This window comes from Cervus elaphus, chromosome 4, assembly GCF_910594005.1.
Source record: "Cervus elaphus chromosome 4, mCerEla1.1, whole genome shotgun sequence".
Lineage (NCBI taxonomy): Eukaryota > Metazoa > Chordata > Mammalia > Artiodactyla > Cervidae > Cervus > Cervus elaphus.
The window spans coordinates 23,093,798-23,108,876 of record NC_057818.1 but is presented as its reverse complement, the minus strand read 5'-3'; the positions used below and the strand labels follow the sequence as shown (position 1 = coordinate 23,108,876).

Here is a 15,079-nt window from a genome sequence, read left to right as displayed (position 1 = left end):
CTCATTATAAACAAAGATTAATTTATAAATGCTTTATTGAAAAATACACTTATTTTCATATAAAATTACAGTAGCAGTATCTTGAGAGGTTTTATAAATATTTTTGCAGAACACTATTCTAATTGAACAGTGTAAGTTCCATATTTCTTTCAGAGCAATATGAAGTTACCTAGTAACTTTGTTTATACTGATTCAATTTACAATTGAACTTTCTCCCTAATAAGATTATTCATTCAACTTTAAAACTGCTGGAACAATAGTGATTAATAAAGGTATATATAGATAATTCAGTAGCTGTTAAATTAACATTTTCTAATCTGTATAAATGGTACTGTGTACTAATAAAAACCTAAAATTCTCCAATCTATTTTTTTAAACTTCCAGGAACACACCCAAAGATATTTAAAAATACCACCTTAATAAAGACATGTCTTTTTGGATTAACTACCTCCTAAAGGAAGAGGTCATAATTTTTCATAATAATCCTCTTAATTCAACTTGATTTAAAATCTTTACTTAGCCAGCTGATCCCTATCAACAAAAATGGAGAATTTCAAATACATGCCCAAAAGGTACCTACTGGGACTTTAACAATTTTAAAAAAGTACAAAAGCATCAAAGAAGATATTAAACCTAGAAGTTTTGTACTTAATAAAGTTCACATTGTAGAAAGTGCCATCGCAAATATACAGCAAAATCTGGGTTACAAAATCATGCTTTTTACAGCCCTAAAGTGCCACTTCTTATACAAGTTCACTCACACATTGCACACCAATCAAAGACTTGTCACACTGCACCACACCTACTGGGGTAGGGAAGAATTACACAGAGGAAACGGGAGACTTGGGCTGGTTATCTAGGACCTCCAAATCTGGGCGCTTTCCCAATTTGTTACCTTTTAGGAATGCAGAAATCTCACACTCCTACCAAGTGTTTTAGGACGAAATGCCAAGTTTTGCTTTTCATGAGGGCCAGGGCTGACCACAAAACAGGAATGAACTGAAATATGGTTCCTCTGCTGGAACATGTTAACAGAGACCTCTTCTAAACATGAGTATGCTTCATTCTCTGCAGTACTTGTAATATTTGGAATAGCTTTGCCAAAGAGTTAAAAAATCCAACTGTGTTGGATTCTAGGCAGCCTTGATGGCAAGCACTGCAAGGTAGGAAAAAAGGCAGTTGGGGTAAGTAAAAATACCATAAGGATACTGGAAGGATTCAGGAAAAGAGCCCCATAATCTAGCATGCGTTAAATGCTGCTGCTAAACAGAGTTTGTGAAGAGACAGTTTCAATACAACGGACTAACCTCAGTGGGAACCTCGGTCATTAGCTACATCTTGGAGACGACGTAATAAGGCAGAATGATTTTCTGGGCAAATTCTTTTTGCAGGTGATTCACTTCCATCTTCCAAAAGAATCCCTCTCTTTTTGGTTGGAGTTTCTCCTGTCCGTATCATACTGTTAATTTCTCTCAGTCTCTGGTGGCGGAGGTATAGATAGATACAAAAAGTGTTAAAATTCTAATACACGCAGTTCAGTGTTGCATCAAAGAACCTCAAATTAGTTAAGCAGTTTACTTTGAAGAGTTTGAACATCTTTATAAAGGAAAGAACTAGCAAATTTTACATCCTTCTGGTTTCACTTCTCAGCTAGCTGACATTGATGACTGACTGGGATAGAGGCAGAGTATTTCTGTTTTTTTTTAACATGCTCCAGAGGTGATTTTGATATACACTTTAACAATATAAAAGTTCACAAATCTGATTCTTTTTTACAAAAGTTACAGAGCATCACATTGCTATGCCATATTTAATCAATTTTATAATTTCCATTTTCCTTTTTTAAAAAAGTAACATGACTTTATATAGTATTATGTCCCCTTTTTCCCCAGTTTAGTGTTACTCATTTTAGCAGCCATGGAGTTTCATAGGAGAGGTCTTAATTCCCTGGTAGGTAATTCATAAGTGTAATATAGAATTCTAGAATGTATTATACATCTTCCTCAGAAGAACTGAGGAAAGTCAGGCAAATTTATTTTCTGCATGCTCTGGTTCACGTGAGGAACCTGGAGTGAGAAGAATATTGCCATGGGGCTATAAAGACCGGACCTATGTATAGGTGCCTTCAGCACGAAGTTTCCCCAGAGTCCCAAAAGTCAGCTGTTCCATTATCTTCGGATAATTTTTTTTTTCATGTGCCACTGATTTCATTGTCCATGCTTCCTAGTAGAAAGCATACTGACCAGATTTTACATGCATTTGTTTTAGGACATGTCAAACATGGGAACAGAAAAGCATATATAGTGAACCTTCACATGACCATCACCCTACTTCAGCAATGTTGGCCAGTCTTATTTGATCTATACCTTCATTTCTCATCTCTCAGATGTTTTAAAGCAAATCCTAGATATTTATTTTTTATTCTTAAATAATAGGCTTTTCTGAGGTTTAAAATAAAACCACCACAGTTTTCTATAATCAGTATATGCACCTTCTCAAATTTTAACCATTTTAAGCAAGCTTTCCTCTTTCTCTCCTACTCTCTTGCCTCCCTAAAAGTCTGCTCTGCTTTTTAGTCTCCCACTTACTTGAATATTCTTAAATTGTTAACTATACACTAATTGTACAAGTGGTATTTGTATAATGTATATACATTATATTTTGTATCTATTGTGCAAGTATAATTGCCTTACTATATACATAACATTAATATAGATTAATAACACATTAGTATATATAATTTATATACAGTACACAGTTTTATACACCATAATTTATATAATATGTACATGACAGTTTAAAAATGAATACTTATTCTCCCCCAGATTCATACAGAATATGCCTTCTTGTCCTCACCCAATCCCTAAGGACACTTACTGTTACCATTCATTCACTGAACAGATCAGGCTACTGTGTAGCTTTCTGCTCTTTTTTCTAGGAAGGCATGCATTAGAAATGTAATGTTCATTAAGTAGAGTTTCAAAAAAATTACAATGGTATATTATGTACTGTTCAGTCCCCATTATATCTTACACCTTCTCATATCAGTATATATGGATCACATATCTAACTGCTACATAGTATTCTGTGGTAACCTGTATCGTAGTTTAATCCAGTGTTAACAATTCCTGCGTTTTAGCTGGGGTATTTAGACCACCTATATTTCCTTGCTCTTTGTCTGTTGTCTTCCTTTTTTGGCCTTCTTTTGAACTGAATAGTCCTATTCCAATTTACTTTTCTGTTTAACTTTTTAATCCGTTTGGAACTTAATTTGGTGTGGGATGCAAATCTACTAACAGGGAACCAGCAGAGCAGTATTCTCCCGGCCATCTGTCTGTCACCCATCTCTTCATGGCACTGACATTGTGTGTTTTAGGAATCTGTGCATGTGTTTCTCCTGGGCCATTTGTTATCTCTGTGTGTTTTCTGAACAGTCTTTATAAATATAAGTGTCACTTAAGGACCTTTGAGATTAGCTGCCCCCTTAACAGTGAGACATGTGATTCCCGGAGCTCTAGCCTTACTGCTTCAAGGGCTTTGTTTCCCTCTCTCGTCCACTTCATCCTGGATGCCCTTCCTTCCACACCTCAGCAGCCTCCTAATTTTTCATCCGTTAAGGCTTGACTCAAGCTTCCCTACCCACTGCAGACTGAGGCAGATGCTACCACTTAAATCGGTGCTAATGTGCGTATCGTTATAAAATGCCCGTTTCTCTTCTTAGGCTAAGAATTCAAAGGACAGAGACAGTTCCTGTCCCAGACGCAGGTACTGAGTAATCCGTCAAGGGATCTGGGTTTTCTCTCCCTAACAGAAATTTGGAATTTTAAAGTTTTACAAATGGGACCAAAAAAAAAAAAAAATTCCAGATTTATAGCAGAATGTTCAAATGCACAAATAGGAAAAGAGGGATGAAAATCCAAACCCCTTGCCCTGTTTCCAACTTGAAAGTTCTCCCCCAAACCCTTGTTTTCTGCTGCTGTGGGGCTACTGGTCACTCTTCCTTGGCAGATCCCATCGTGTGCATGCTGAAGGTTTCCCAACAACCCTTAGAATCCTAAGTATGTGGGGCTGGTAAAGGCCAAGCTTTACATTAGGCTCACCTTTGAAGGACTGTTGCTAAAGTAGTAGAAAATCTTTTCTCGAGGAGAAAGCATCGCTTCATTTTTATGTGGGGAAATGTAGACAGGATGGTTCTGAGACAACTGTATTCGGCGAGGAGAGCCCGTTCTTACAAATGGATAGGGAGAGAGTGGAGGAGCATCCATCTGTGTAAAAAAAATTCTACGGTAAACAAAATTCCTAACCAGTTACTTTTTTTGGGAAAATGGTTATTCTTGCTGAATCATTAAAGAGGAATAATAAACCAAATGCTTTATGAATGGTAGATAGTGATGTATTCGCAGCAAAAATTAAACCTAAAGAAAACCATACAATAGGAATCGGTTTAGTGCTTTCCTTATGCCACTGTTTTAACCATTTTTAATACATTCTGTCATTTAATCCTCACAACAACCCTATAAGCAAAGGACTACCTGTATTCCCATTTTATATACAAGGAAACAAAAGGCACAGAGAAAGTTAAATAATTTGCAAGGTCACCAGAGCTGGCAAGTTTTGGGTAATTTGAACTTATGCACTCCGTCTCATATGACTGTACTCTGCAGGGAATCCAAATACAATCTTGTTTAATACTTCACAACAGTAGAAGTTATGTTCATTAAAGAAATTATTTCTGTTAAAAGACTTTCTCAGTTTTACTTAGCAAAAGAATTATTTGTCAAGCTACGTTACACAGAAGCAGCTCAAAAACAAGTGATTTCTCATTCTTCACAAGTGAAAAAAAAAAAGTATGAAATAATCCTCCTCAAACTTACTGCATTTGCCTGTGAGTACTTCATGGCAAACGTCTTAATCTGTTTGATATAGATGTTGTTGTAGAACTGGATGAGGTCTCCTCTCTCTTCCTCCTCCACATCACTGTTGGCCCCCGTGAGGCGAGTCGGGGTCGGCGGGGCGCTGCTCGGCTGTGGGACTGGCAGGGTGCTGCTGGACCTCATGACGGGACTGGAGTCTCTGCTGGCTGCCGGGTGGGATGGAAGGTGTTAAACAGGGAGGCTTTGAAAAAGAGAACTCAGGAAGAGGAGGGTAGACAGCTACCCGCTCCACTTGTTAAATGGCAGCAAATGGGCCCTCTACACCGAGGAGCAAAGCGCAGATGAGGCATTTAGCACTAACTGTGTGTGTGCGTGCTCAGTCGTGTCCGACTCTTTGACAGTCCATGGACTGTAGCCCACCAGGCTCCTCTCTTCATGGGATTATCCCAGCAAGAATACTTGAGCAGGTTGCCATGCTCCAGGGGATCTTCCCACCCCAAGGATCGAACCCGCATCTCCTGCTTTCCTGCATTGGCAGGTGGATTCTTTACCACTGAGCTACCTGGGAAGCCCCACTAACTTTACTATCGTGCTGCTAATGTAGCAAGGGCTTCATTAATTGACACCAAGTATTCATTAGTTGTAGCAAGTATTCATTAATTGACACCAGTTTTCTAGGACCGAGCCCTGCATTAAGTAGTATAAACCAGCAATTAAGGATGGTATTTCCATAGCATGGTTTCTGTTGACATGCCACATTTTTCTGGAACTCAGGTCAACAAATGCCTGTCTCTCTAACCTTTTCTAGTACCTAGAGAAAAATGTTATGCACAATGTGTCCAAAACCATGGAATAAAGGACAACTTTGCTACTAAATTTAGAATTTAGTTTATTGTTCCAATATATCTTTTGCCAGTAAACTGTTGCCACAGTTTCTACAACAGTAATTTTAGTAATTCTTTAGTCCTAGACCTAAAAAATAAGAGAAGCTCCTTATTTAGTTGTATAAATTCGTAAAGATCCCACTTACTTCTGTCTTTGTTTAGTTCTGTCGGAGAATTCTGATGGCTTCTGCTGTCACTGCTGCCAGAATTTCTTCTTCTCCTTTTCCCTTTTATCAAAACACTTCTATACACCTTTAAACAGAGCATGAGACGGCAACAGAACTATATCTATTGAACACATCCTAGACTATACAACTTTAACATGTTATTTAATTCTCACAGTTCCCTACAGTAATAGCTGTCCTACTCAGGGGAGGTTTGTAAATGCAGCCAAGATTATGTATCTTTTAAATAACATTTACAGGATTTACATCAGGGCCTGTCAGGCTTCAACTTTCAAGTGCTGCCTACAATACTACAGAGCAGCAATAATATCTAATTGTAAAATCAAGTCATTCTAAGTCAGATACAAAGATCTTACATGCCTACCTATCTCTTTGAGACAAGTACATAGCATTAAAGGTAAAATGGGTTTTAAAATTTCACTTAATGCTATTTTGGTTAAATGTGCAGCACTGTGTATGTGCTAAACCAGACTGAATTCAAGGTGACATAAAATCCAAACAGCAGCTTCCTAATTTACATCTATCTTGTAATTATCTGGATTAAAAAGGAATCAAATATTTTACATCATTAACTCTGGGGGAAAAGAGAACTTAATCAAGATGTGTGGCTGTCAATAATTAAATAAGATTAAAATAGAGTCCTATTTTTTTATCCTGGAGGAGAGGCTACAGAATCACCTGTAGTTAAATTTTTTTATATGCATCTAAAAGACTTTCATCTTTATTTTCAGCCCTGAGAGAAAATGTAGTCACCTGGCTCCGGGCCTGTGGCTGAGTCCTGTAGCAACGCATAATATTCTGGAAGGACTTGTCTTCTTTTGTGACCTGGCAAAGAATAAGGGTACACTGAGAGTGAATTTGACTTCTAGCATAATATAGTATGAGATGCTCCATGAATCTGCTCCCTAGTGACACTGGTGAAAACTGTACTAAAAAGCAACTGTTTAAAGTCTCTGGAATGTCTCTAAAAAGCATACAACAAATGAAGAAATATATATTCAAGTAAGGCTACTAATTCAGTAACAACAGAGGGAATACGTGGTATCTGAATCAAGACCTAGAATAAACAACCATAGTGACAGAAAATTCATTAGAGGAATGAAAAACTAGATTTGAACTGGCAAAGGAAAAGTTTAACAAACCTGAGATGGAGTTGTTCACAGAACAGAGGACAGAATGAAGAAAAATTAATAAAAGCGCTTCAGAGAAATGGGGCATACCATTAAGCACATAAAGGTCACATAATGGGAGTACCAGAAGGAGTGAAGCAGGAAGAAATGTTTAAAGGCTGAAACCTTCCAAATTTATTTTAAAAACATTAGTCTCAGTTCAGTTCAGTCGCTCAGTCATGTCTGACTCTTTGCGACCCCATGGACTGCAGCTCGCCCTGGTGAGCAGCTCTCCCTGTCCATCACCAACTTCCGGAGTTTACTCAAACTCATGTCCATTGAGTCAGTGATGCCATCCAACCATCTCATCCTCTGTCATCCCCTTCTCTGCCTGCCCTCAATCTTTCTCAGCATCAGGGTCTTTTCAAATGAGTCAGTTCTTCCCATCAGGCGGCAAGTTTTGCGAGTTTCAGCTTCAGCATCAGTCCTTCCATTGAATATTCAGGGCTGATTTCCTTTAGCATGGACTGGATGGATCTTGTAGTCCAAGAGACTCTTAAGAGTCTCCTCCAACACCACAGTTCAAAAGCATCAATTCTTCGGTGCTCAGCTTTCTTTAAAGTCCAACTCTCATATCCATACGTGACTACCAGAAAAACCATAGCCTTGACGAGACCTTTGTTGGCAAAGTAATGTCTGCTTTTTAATATGCTGTCTAGGTTGGTCATAACTTTCCTTCCAAGGAGTAAGCGCCTTTTAATTTCATGGCTGCAGTCACCATCTGCAGTGACTTTGGAGCCCAAAAAATTAAAGTCAGCCACTGTTTCCAGTTTCCCCATCTATTTGCCATCAGATGCCATGATCTTAGTTTTCTGAATGTCGAGTTTTAAGCCAACTTTTTCACTCTCCTCTTTCACTTTCATGAAGAGGCTCTTTAGTTCTTCACTTTCTGCCATAAGGGTGGTGTCATCTTCATATCTGAGGTTATTGATATTTCTCCTTGCGATCTTGATTCCAGCTTGTGCTACATCCAGCCCAGTGTTTCTTATGATGTACTCTGCATACAAGTTAAATAAGCAGGGTGACAATATACAGACTTGAAGTACTCCTCTCCCTATTTGGAACCAGTCTGTTGTTCCCTGTCCAGTTCTGTTTTTTCCTGACGTGCACACAGATTTCTCAGGAGGCAGGTCAGGTGATCTGGTATTCCCATCTCTTTAAGAATTTTCCACAGTTTGTGGTGATCCACATAGTCAAAGGCTTTGGTATAGTCAATAAAGCAGAAATAGATGTTTTTCTGGAATGCTCTTGCTTTTTCGATGATCCAATGGATGTTGGCAATTTGATCTCTGGTTCCTCAGCCTTTTCTAAAACCAGCTTGAACATCTGGAAGTTCACAGTTCATGTACTGTTGAACTCTAGCTTGGAGAATTTTGAGCATGACTTTGCTAGCGTGTGAGATGAGTGCAACTCTGTGATAGTTCGAACATTCTTTGGCATTGCCTTTCTTTGGGACTGGAATGAAAACTGACCTTTTCTAGTCCTGTGGCCACTGCTGAGTTTTCCAAATTTGCTGGCATATTGAGTGCAGCACTGTGCATCATCTTTTAGGATTTGAAATAGCTCAACTGGAATTCCATCACCTCCACTAGTTTTGTTCGTAGTGATGCTTCCTAAGGCCCACTTGACTTCGCATTCCAGAATTTCTGGCTCTAGGTGCGTGATCATCATAATACCATCATGATTATCTGAGTTGTGAAGATCTTTTTTGTATAGTTCTGTGTATTCTTGCCACTTCTTAATATCTTCTGCTACTGTTAGGTCCATACCATCTCTGTCCTTTATTGTGCCCATCTTTGCATGAAATGTTCCCTTGGTATCTCTAATTTTCTTGAGGAAATCTCTAGTCTTTCCCATTCTGTTGTTTTCCTCTATTTCTTTGTACTGATCACTGATAAGGGTTTCTTATCTCTCCTGGCTGTTCTTTGGAACTCTGCATTCAAATGGGGTATATCCTTTTCTCCTTTGCTTTTTGCTTCTCTTCTTTTCACAGCTATTTGTAAGGCCTCCTCAGACAGCCATTTTGCCTTTTTGCATTTCTTTTTCTTGGGTATGGTCTTGATCCCTGGGCAGTGTCACAAACCTCCATCCATTGTTCATCAGGCACTCTCATATCTAATTAGATATCATATATAATAGATATATCTAATCATATCTAGTCCCTTGAATCTATTTCTCACTTCCACTGTATAATGGTAAGGGATTTGATTTAGGTCATACCCTGAATGGTCTAGTGGTTTTCCCTACTTTCTTCAATTTAAGTCTGAAATATATCCACAAATTTTAACAAATTCCAAGTAAGACAAATGCAAAGAGCTCCATACCCAGACACATAGTAAAAAAAGTTGAAAGCCAAAGAAAGGGAGAATCTTGAACGTATCAAGAGAAAAGCAACTTTTTGCTTACTAGGAAACTCTAATAAAGTAACAGATAACTTCTCATTAGAAACTATGGAGGCTATGAAACAGTGTACAAAGTAAAATCTAAGAATCCAGTATGTAACACAATTATCTTTCGTAAGTGAAAGTGAAATGAATACAGTCTCAGCTAAACATAAAGACAGAAAACTTGCTGCCAGCAGAACCATCTTACACGAAAATACTACAGTTCTTCAAGCTAAAAGTAAGTGACTCCACACAGTAATTCAACTACAGAAGAAAAAACAAAGAGCAATGGTAAAAATAATTATGTAACTGGAAAGAATATAAAATGTGTATTTCTTCTCAACTGATTTTTTTTTAATTGTATAAAACAAAATATATATGTGAAGAAATGTGATGTTATATCTCAGTAAAGATGGGACCAAAAAAAGGCAGAGAAAAAAAAAAATAGAAAACCCTAAAGAAACCACTAGTAAAAAAAAGTTAAAAACTCAATGCTGAAATTAAAATGCCATATTAGAAAGTATTTAGTGAATGCACATGAAAGCAGTGAAGGAGAGATCTAAAAGACGTGAGACATAAAAAGTAAAACGTCAGACATAAACCCAGTTACAACAGTGTTACATGTGAATTTATTAACACAAGCAAAGGAAGAAACCCTTACATTAGATTAAAAAAAGAGACCCAACTATATACTCCATATACAAAAGACACACTTTAGGTTAAAGCAAACAGATTTAAAAGAAAAGGATGGAAAGAAGACGTATCATGCAAACAGCAACTCAAGAAAGCTGAGTGGCTACACAAAGATCACACTATAAAACAGACTTTAAAACAAAAAAATTACTAGAGATAAAGAGGGACATTTCATAATGATGAGGGGTCAATCCATCAGAAAGATCTAACAATTAAAAACATACATACACCTAATAACAGAGCACCAAAATACATGAAGTAAAAACTGACAGAAATTAATAGAGAAATAGACAATTCAATAATATTTAGAGAGTTCAGTACCCCGCTGGCAATAATGGATTGATCAACTAGACAGAAGATCAACAAAGAAACAGACTTTAACACTAAAAAACACACTAAAAAACCTTACATCTATAGATGTAACAGATGTAACACCCAACAACAATATATATTCTTCTCAAGTGCACATTGAACACTGTCCAGGATAGACCATATGCTAGGCTACAAAACTTCAATAAATTTAAATGGACTAAAGTAGCTAATACAAAGTGTGTTTTGGAACCACAATGGATTGAAACTAGAAATTAACAGAAATTTGAGAAACTCACAAATACGTGGAAATTAAACAACACACCTAGATAACCAGTAAGTCAAAAGACGTTAGAGAATGCTTTGAAATGAATGAAATAAAGACACAACATACCCTAATTTATGAGATATAGCTAAAGCAGTGCTTAGAGGGAAATCTATAGCTCTTAATGCCCATAGCAAGAAAAAAGAAAGATGAAATTACCTAACCATCCATCTTAAGACACTAAAAAAAAACAGCAAACACAGCCTAGGGAATTCCCTGGTGGTTCAGTGGCTGGGACTGGGCGCTTTCACTGCCGAACGCCTGGGTTCAATCCCTGATCAGAGAACTAAGATCCCACAATCCCTGATCAGAAAACTGAGATCCCACAATCCCTGATCAGAGAACTGAGATCCCACAAGATCCCTGTGTGGAAGCCAGGAAAACAGAACAAAAGTAAGCCTCAAGAAAGCTTGAGAAAAAGAACAAAAGCAAGCAGAAAGAGGGGAATAATAAAGATTAAGAGCATATAATAATCAACCAGAAAGTGGTTCTTTGACAAAATCAACAAAATTAATAAAATGTCAGCTAGACTGACCCAAGGTTTTAAAAAAAGACCATCAAATTACAACTGACAAAGAATAAAAAGGACTAAAAGGAATATTATAGACAATGGTGCCAACAAATTAGAAAGCCTGGAGAAAACAAATTCCTTGGAAGATAGACACTACCAAAACTGACTGTACTGAAGGAATAGACAATCTGAATAGACCAGTAACCAGAAAAAAAGAATCATTCAGCAATAAACTACCCACAAAGAAAAGCATAGGCCCAAAATGTTCATCAATCAGAAGGTAAAATATGGTTAAGATAACAATACTCCTCAAACTAATCTACAGATTCAACACAATCTCTAACTGAACCCCACCTGACTTCTTTATAACAAGAAGAATAGACAAGTTGGTTCTAAAATTCATCAAGAATGTCAAGCAATTTAGACTAGCCAAAACTTGAAGAAAAAAGTTACCGATTTTAAAACTTGGACCATTTGTTTTAAAATGCATAAGGTTATGTGAGTTTCACCTCAATAAATTATTTTAAAGAACAAAGTCAGCAGATGAATGGATAAGGAAGCTGTGGTACATATACACCATGGAATATTACTCAGCTGTCAAAAAGAATTCATTTGAATCAGTCCTAATGAGATGGATGAAACTGGAGCCCATTATACAGAGTGAAGTAAGCCAGAAAGATAAAGAACATTACAGCATACTAACACATATATATGGAATTTAGAAAGATGGTAATGATAACCCTATATGCAAAACAGAAAAAGAGACACAGAAATACAGAACAGACTTTTGAACTCTGTGGGAGAATGTGAGGGTGGGATGTTTCAAAAGAACAGCATGTATACTATCTATGGTGAAACAGATCACCAGCCCAGGTGGGATGCATGAGACAAGTGCTCGGGCCTGGTGCACTGGGAAGACCCAGAGGAGTCGGGTGAAGAGGGAGGTGGGAGGGGGGATCGGGATGGGGAATAAGTGTAAATCTATGGCTGATTCATATCAATGTATGACAAAACCCACTGAAATGTTGTGAAGTAATTAGCCTCCAACTAATAAAAAAATTAAAAAAAAAAAAAAATAAAGAACAAAGTCAGGTAAGTGTTAATGAGAATGTGGAGAAATAAGGATGTTCACATACTATCTGTGGAACTGTAAAATGGTGTATTGACTTTGGAAAACATTCTGGCAGTTCCTCAGTTAAATGTGGAGTTTATCACATGACCCAGCAATATGCTCCAAGGTATATACAGAAGAGAAATGAAAAAATGTCCATGCAGAAACTTATATACACTTGTTCATTAGTGGCATTATTTATAATAGCCCTAAAGTAGAAATAATCTAAATGTCCCTCAACTGATAAATGGATAAACAAAATATCATATATTCATACAATGGAATATCATATTCTAAAACTGACTGTGGTGCTTGTCACACATATCTATGAATATACTAAAATCCACTGGGCTGTATATTTTAAATGGGTGAATTATTCGGTATGTGAATTTTACCTCAGTAAAGCTGTTAAAAGTGTTCTAAGAGTAAGGAAGTAGCATCTTTTTCCTTTTATATTCCTAATGATACTCACCTTTGCCATCACATAAATGGCACACATTAACAACTGGTCCAGATGTCTGTCCATCATAAGTTCAGGACACTGAATTATGGAGAATTCAAAGCAGGTCCAGATTTTTTTCCTCAGTTCATCTGAAATATCCAATTTAGCACAAAGATCCCGAAGGCGGACACCTGCTAAGTGATAAACCTAGTAGATAAACATAAATATTATATCTCAAACTTTATCTAACCCTTGTATTTCCCAAGATCTAGACCTAGTGAGGGTACGTGAAAAATTACCTTCCTAAAGAACAGCGATAAAGAGCTGGTCTTCCTGGGTCTGATACTGCTGCTGGCTAAAGGCAGGCCTTGTTTAAGCTGTCCACCTGGGGAAATCTGTTGAATGGCCACCTGGCCAGGGACCTGCAAGGTTGTTCCTGTCACCTGTTGAGAGCTTAAGCTTCCAGCCAGGGCCTGAGCACTGAGGGGCTGGATGGAGCCGGTCACAGCTTGCGCCTGCCCCCCAACATTGACTTGGACTGGGAAGAACGTTATTCCTCCATTCTCATTGGCAATACCTACAGTTAGTTTCAAAGGAAAAGAAAGCACAAAGAAAATGTTGATAATACCAGATTCTCCGGGCAGAGGGTTCCCATTTTTCCCCTCCCAACCCCCTTCCCACTCCACACTTGTCTCGTATCATCATTCCAGCCAAATCTCAGGTAATAAATGCCAGAGAAAGAAGTCAATATTCAACTCTGCCTTCCTTACCTTGTACAGGAATGGTCACTGTTTGTCCATTGTTGGCTGTGACGGTGGCTGTTGCCATGGTGACCAAGGTCTGTCCAGGAACTGGTGTGACAGATACGGCTTCCCCAGGCACATTCTGCGCAGGGACAGCATTGACCAGAGGCTGCGCGGGAATGCGCCCAGGGGTCCCTCCGTCAGTGGGGCTGTCGTTCTCCACAAATAGTCGCCTTCTGGTAGAACTGGCTGTTGGGGAGCTGTACCTATCATACAGTGTGGTTGGAGATGATATGCCTAGGGTCAGAAAAAAAGAAAAGATCGAACCATTTAACTCAAGGAGACAGATCTGACTGCCATCCAAGATATTATGCTCACAACTAAGTGTTTGAAATATGTTATAATTGAAAAACAAAAATTACAGGAGTCACATCATAGCTAAATTCAATGAATGAAAATTCAACTGAATACTATTAAGAGCATAATTTAAAGGAAGGATTTTTCTTTATTTGTCTCACACAGTTGCTTTTTTCACTACAACTTCTACTAAATCAAACTAGACTTTTCCCTCCACTACCATGAGGTCTTAATGATTTGGGGGCATTTTGATTAACTATTTTTCTACTGTATTCAGTTTCTACCTAACACTCAGATAACACGATTTCACTGTAAAGCTACTACTTGATATGAAGACTTGACGGACTTGAAATTACTATGGTAACATTTGGGGTATTTACTCTCCATTTTATGCATTTTCATCATTGTTACTTTTTACACGTAGAAAGTTACTAAAATACAATGTTATTCAGTAAGAATGGACATATATGTTTTAGATTCAATTAAGCTTAGCTTATTATTCTTTAAACAACCTTACTGAGATACGATTCACATATATTTCACCCACTTAAATTGTACATGGTTTGGGGTATATTACATTACTATTTTTTTTAAAGTTGTGGTAAAATATATATAATTTGGCATTTTACCCATTTTTGAGTATACGATCTAGTGGTATCACATTCACAGAGGGTGTTGCTGGTAGCTCAGTTTGTAAAGAACCTGCCTGCAAAGCAGGAGACCCCCGTTTGATTCTTGGGTTGGGAAGGTTCACTGGAGCAGGGATAGGCTACCAACTCCAGGATTCTTGGACTTCCCTGGTGGCTCAGCTGGCAAAGAATCCGCCCACAATGGGGGAGACCTCAGTTCGATCCCTGGGTTGGGAACATCCCCTGGAGAAGGGAACAGCTGCCCACTCCAGTATTCTGGCCTGGAGAATGCCATGGACTGTATAGTCTATGGGGTTGCAAAGAGTTGGACACGACTAAGTGACTTTCACTTACTGTGCAGACCACCACTACCACCACATATTTCCCCAAAACTTTTTCAACATCCCAAACAGAAACTCTGTTAACCACTGTAGCTTCGTCTGTTGTTAAGTTTGAATCCATA

The 15,079-nt window shown here is 38.0% G+C and overlaps 1 protein-coding gene across 1 annotated transcript in view; it reads right to left on the bottom strand.

Moving 5' to 3' along the window:
- Nucleotides 1-17: 17 nt before the first annotated feature.
- The window catches only part of RBL2 (RB transcriptional corepressor like 2), a 43,798-nt gene continuing 28,736 nt past the window's right edge, over nt 18-15,079 (bottom strand). The window contains exons 15-22 of the mRNA XM_043898475.1: nt 13,658-13,927; nt 13,187-13,464; nt 12,918-13,094; nt 6,697-6,768; nt 5,905-6,010; nt 4,875-5,080; nt 4,101-4,265; nt 18-1,479 (exon numbers count right to left, since the gene is read on the bottom strand). Of these exons, the coding sequence (XP_043754410.1) occupies nt 1,309-1,479; nt 4,101-4,265; nt 4,875-5,080; nt 5,905-6,010; nt 6,697-6,768; nt 12,918-13,094; nt 13,187-13,464; nt 13,658-13,927 (1,445 nt within the window). The 3' untranslated portion in view covers nt 18-1,308. The remainder of the gene's footprint in view (nt 1,480-4,100; nt 4,266-4,874; nt 5,081-5,904; nt 6,011-6,696; nt 6,769-12,917; nt 13,095-13,186; nt 13,465-13,657; nt 13,928-15,079) is intronic.